At 44.1% G+C, this 4,626-nt stretch overlaps 1 protein-coding gene across 1 annotated transcript; it reads right to left on the reverse strand.

Moving 5' to 3' along the window:
- Nucleotides 1-779: 779 nt before the first annotated feature.
- Nucleotides 780-3,949, reverse strand: uncx (UNC homeobox; the record flags this gene model as incomplete). The annotated part of the gene is made up of 3 exons (XM_084571181.1): nucleotides 3,224-3,949; nucleotides 2,544-2,719; nucleotides 780-1,793 (listed from the first exon to the last, which is right to left on the reverse strand). The coding sequence occupies exons 1-3, from the start codon at nucleotides 3,480-3,482 to the stop codon at nucleotides 780-782; spliced, it is 1,449 nt and encodes a 482-aa protein (XP_084427307.1). The 5' UTR covers nucleotides 3,483-3,949.
- Nucleotides 3,950-4,626: the final 677 nt, after the last annotated feature.

The following is a 4,626-nucleotide window of genomic DNA, read 5'->3' on the forward strand; positions in this document are numbered from 1 at the left end:
ACAAACACACACACTCCCAGCTGCCGGGGCTATTATTTTCCTATTTCAATTTGACACCCAGGCCTTTTCATGCTAATTCTATTATTCTTGGAAGTTTATGTGATTTCATATCACTAGAAATCGGTAATGTATTATAACCCCCTTTGAGCTAAAATAAACTGAATCCCCCTGCAGTAGCCACCGGGAAAATAATTACTTTCATATCAAAACTCTGCAGGAGTCGAGCGGGTCCTTTTCGCCTCGGGCTCGTAACCTCATTTCAGTGGGGGCTTATAGATGAATAAATTTGTTAAGGCAATATACAAAGTACAACATGAGATTTCTTAAGAAAGCCCCCTTTTCCTACTGTACAGTAGTCCTGCACTGGATGTGCTGCTATTTAAGGTCTCACACGGTTCGAGGTGCTTGTATACAATAGATTTATTTAAGAAAAACCTTACATATATAAATAGTATAATACCTTTCTTACAGCTCTTGAGGATTTTTGTTGGTCTCGATGTGTTTTTTTTTTTTCTTCCCCGACAAGTTATCACACATTAAAGGATATCTAGAGACTCCTGACTCACACACACACATACACACACTCGCAAGGAGAGATAGAGAGATAGAAAGAGAGAGAGAGAAAGAGAGAGAGAGCACATTGTCAAATATCAGCAGAGTGGGGGGAACCTAGAGATTAGATGCAAAGATGTAGTTTCTGGTTAAGCTTTGGCCTAATGAAAGGTGTCGTTTAGAGGTTATATCTGTATGGTTGTTGTTTTTTTTTTACCCCCGCTGATTTATTCCATGTCGACATCTTCCTTAGAGTCTGTTTTTGTCTCTGCAGGACAGTCACTGAGGGCAGACTCTGGGTTTTCGGGGTGGTCCTTCTCTAAATGCTCTGTTTTGTCCGCATCGACAGGCTTACTCGGACTGTGTTCGCTGCAAATAACAGAGGTCTGAGTACTTTTGCCCGTGGAAAAGGCGGCCCTGGGCGGGCTGGTGTGCGGTGAACCTGTCTTTTCCCCTGATCCCACCTGTCCCTTTTGCAACGCGTCTGCAGAGTCCGGCGAGCTGCTCCTACATCCCGAGGAGCCCGCGGAGACGCTGCAGCGGACACCGGCCTGGTTTCTGTCCTCCGGGGTGTCACTGTCAGAGTTCGCCGCCGCTGTTGCCTTCAGGGCGGTTTGAGGAACAATGAATCCAAGCGGCTGTGTGATGGGATAGAGAAGGAAGTGTCCTTTCCCTATCAAAGGCCGTGTGGAGGGTAAGGCCGCGGCGTTGCGTCTCGGTCTGGAGTCCGAAAGGAGGCTTTCGACGCTAAAAGGGTTGAGTTTCTGCAGGCTGGAGGCCCTGTTGTTGCTGGAGCACAGGCTTGACCGGTGGCTGGGTTCGGGCGAGTCCAGCTCGGATCCGCCAGCCTCCCGGTCCAAGTGTCTTTGGTTCTGGGTTTGAATCTGGAAAGGGTGAGGTGTTTGGTCGCAGCTCGATTGCGTTTGGCTTCCCCCCACAGAGTCATATGGCGGGCCTGTGTTGTGGTCACTGTCGGTGACATGCGACACCCCGCTGTCGCTGTCTGATCCCGGGGTGTGAAATAAATCCCCAGAAGCGAGTCTGTTCTGGGACTTGAGCAGCCGGCGCTCCTGCTTGCGCTTCTTCTTCTCCAGCCTGTCCAGTTCTCTCCGGGCGATCTCCTCCGGGTCCATGGGCTCCCCGCTGCAGGTGGTGGGGTGGGCGTTGTGAGCAGGTCGACCCGGACCTTTCTTTGTGTTCTCCTTTTTCCTCCATTTGGCTCTGCGATTTTGAAACCATACCTGCGGAGAGAGGAGGACACGTGTAAAGAGCACCTCTGTCACTGCAAGGTGAAAATCAACAACATGGCCATTAAACGAATAGCGAGGCTACATCTTGCTCTCGCTGTTTTCTATGCTGGATTTTAATTAGGCCTTTGATTTCAAATATGTGCACCAAGCAGCTCAAAGTTGGGAAGAAGACAAACAAAAGAAGATTTGCTTAACCCTTTACTTTTGTCCAATCTAAAATTTGCAAATAAATAAAACTTCAAACACCACTTTGCTGGTTTTTAAAAATAATCTTAGCAATAAAAATGTAATAATGCAATTGATCTAATAGGAACTGTAAACCCACATATTATTTTTATATTTTTGTTCTTAATTTGCCAGTGCAATTAAATATAATACATATAATAAATAAATAAAATGGTATTTTTTTTTTATCTTTAAGACTCATTTATTAAAAACAAAAAATAAAAAAAATAAATTTGTAATTCAAATAAATTCTTTGACTGTCAGGAAAGGTCAAGCAGTCCACAACCATGCAGTGATACATTTTAATTATTTTAAAAATATAATAATCTAAAAATTATTACATTTATATTGTCACACAAAATCGTTCCAGTGCTGCAGGAAGATTTAGTTACACATTTTCTCTGCTTGTAATTAAAGGCATAGCCTTTTTTTCCCCCATGATTAAATAATAAAGTAAACAAAGAGACATCACACACAGGCTTAAAATCACGAGCCAAGACAAAAATATATATTTACCTGAACCCTTGATTCTATCAAGTCCAATCGTAGAGCCAGCGCCTCCCTCATGAACACGTCCGGATAGTGGCTCTCATTAAAAGCCTTTTCTAATTCCTCCAGCTGCCAACCAGTGAAATTTGTGCGAGTTCTTCGTCTCTTGCAACCAGGGCTATCTTTGTCTGGGTCCCCCGAGTCTGACAGCAGAATGAGAATAAATGTAAACAAGGGTTGAATATATATAGAGAGATAATTTTTTAAAAAATCCACATTTTACTGTCATTTTAACAGGATTGGTTTCATGGACGGTGGGTGAATTTTGCAAAGTTTAGAGGTGAACAGGGTGATTGCATTTGGAATTTTGCAGCAATGCACACATGCAGCCTGTGCTGCAGCTTCTATGGAATATGTGGAATTTTAATTAGGAAAGCTTCGGATATTAACGCAAGCATTTACTCACTCACATCAAGATTTACCCTTTGGTTCAGTTTTCTGTGATAACAATAAAATGGAAGGCGAATAATAGTCATCAGCGTGTGTGTGTGTGTGTGTGTGAAAGAGAGAGGGGTTTGGCTTCCCCCTCAAACGCACCACGGAGAGGATAACTTGTATCGCAATAGCCTGTCTTTGTTTATGTTTTAGTCTTTGTGCAATAGCCAACCTTGAGGAGAGGTTACCGTGCAGGAGATAATGTTGCTTACCTGACAGTTTGTACTGCTGATTATCTCCATTCATCCCGCAGCCCGAAGACAAGAGGTGGTTGGAACTGCCCACTGAAGCCGTGCACGAACCATTGAGTAATCCGTCTATTGAGAAGGGAACCGCGGACGCAGATTGAAGTTGATGCCCGGCTAATTCGTAAACGTGATGGTGGCTCAGATGGTACGGGAAGCCCACCATCCCGCCGAGAGAGCCTCCGAACTGGGCGTGAGGTGGATCCAGTATCCTGCTGTCCATCATCCCGCAGGCAAAAGGAGACGACGTCTGGAGGCCGGTGATGGGAATTTAAAAAGCATGCAGCGAGTGTGGCCAGCGAGTAGGGGACATGATGTGAAGGGAGGGATGAGCTGTACTTTATCCACATGAACCTCCCAATAATTAGCCCAGGCTCTGGGAATATGACACCCAATGAAAAGCGGTAATGGACTCTGACGTCAGAGACGCGCTCTGCAAACGCTCCCCGTATCGATTGCTAATTAAAGCTGACATCCACCTCAATAAACAATATCAGAGCTGTCACAACAAGACAGGAGGGCTTTGATAAGAACTACATCGCTTCTACACGGGGGACCCACCGGGAGGAAGGGCTCACTGAATCCCGGGAAGGAAAGGGCTACAGGCGGATGGATTGGGCCAGAGGCTCCCTGACTTTTTGTGCTCTGGATGACCTGCAAATACGTGAACAGTGGAGCAGATTTAACAAAAAATTATCACATTTTATAAAGTTGAAGTCAATTTTAGAATGTATTTGCTATTTTTAACTGATAAAAAAAAAAAATAAAAAAAAAAATAGATAAACTATTGTCACAGCGGAGACAGTTGAAAGCTAAAGCCTATGGGCTGGAAATCTGTCCTTTTCCAGGAATATTGGACCCTTTCTCGACCCTGAACCCCACTTGGGAAACCACACAGTGAGGATAAACAGCCGTGTTAGTTATAGATCATCATTTAAATGCAATTAGGTTCGCGTGCAGTGCGTAAACCCAACACAGTGATTGTTGAAATACGAGTGTATTTAAAGTGTAGCCCAGATACTGCTGAGGGCAAAAAGTCAAACTGTAACATTTAACTGCCACAGGGTGTATGCTATAGTTAGGGCCGGGTTATGAGAGTAAAATATTTGACTATAAAGGAAAACTTCCACAGAACAAAGGCAACACTAACCAGGAAAATAATGCTACATGTGCGCACAGCGCGTTCACATTTTTGTGGCAGGAAACAAAATTGGAACGCTCCTCTTTGTGCAACCCCCTGCACTCAATATGTGGCTATGGCCAAATCCTATCTGCTCATTAGGTTTTCAAATAATTAATTCGACTTTATTTATCCCAAGTCTGGCGCTGTCATAATGTTAATCAGAGTTGAAATTTCGCACCCCACTCAT

The sequence above is a fragment of the Chelon labrosus genome (assembly GCF_963514085.1).
Source record: "Chelon labrosus genome assembly, chromosome: 21".
Classification (NCBI taxonomy): Eukaryota; Metazoa; Chordata; class Actinopteri; order Mugiliformes; family Mugilidae; genus Chelon; species Chelon labrosus.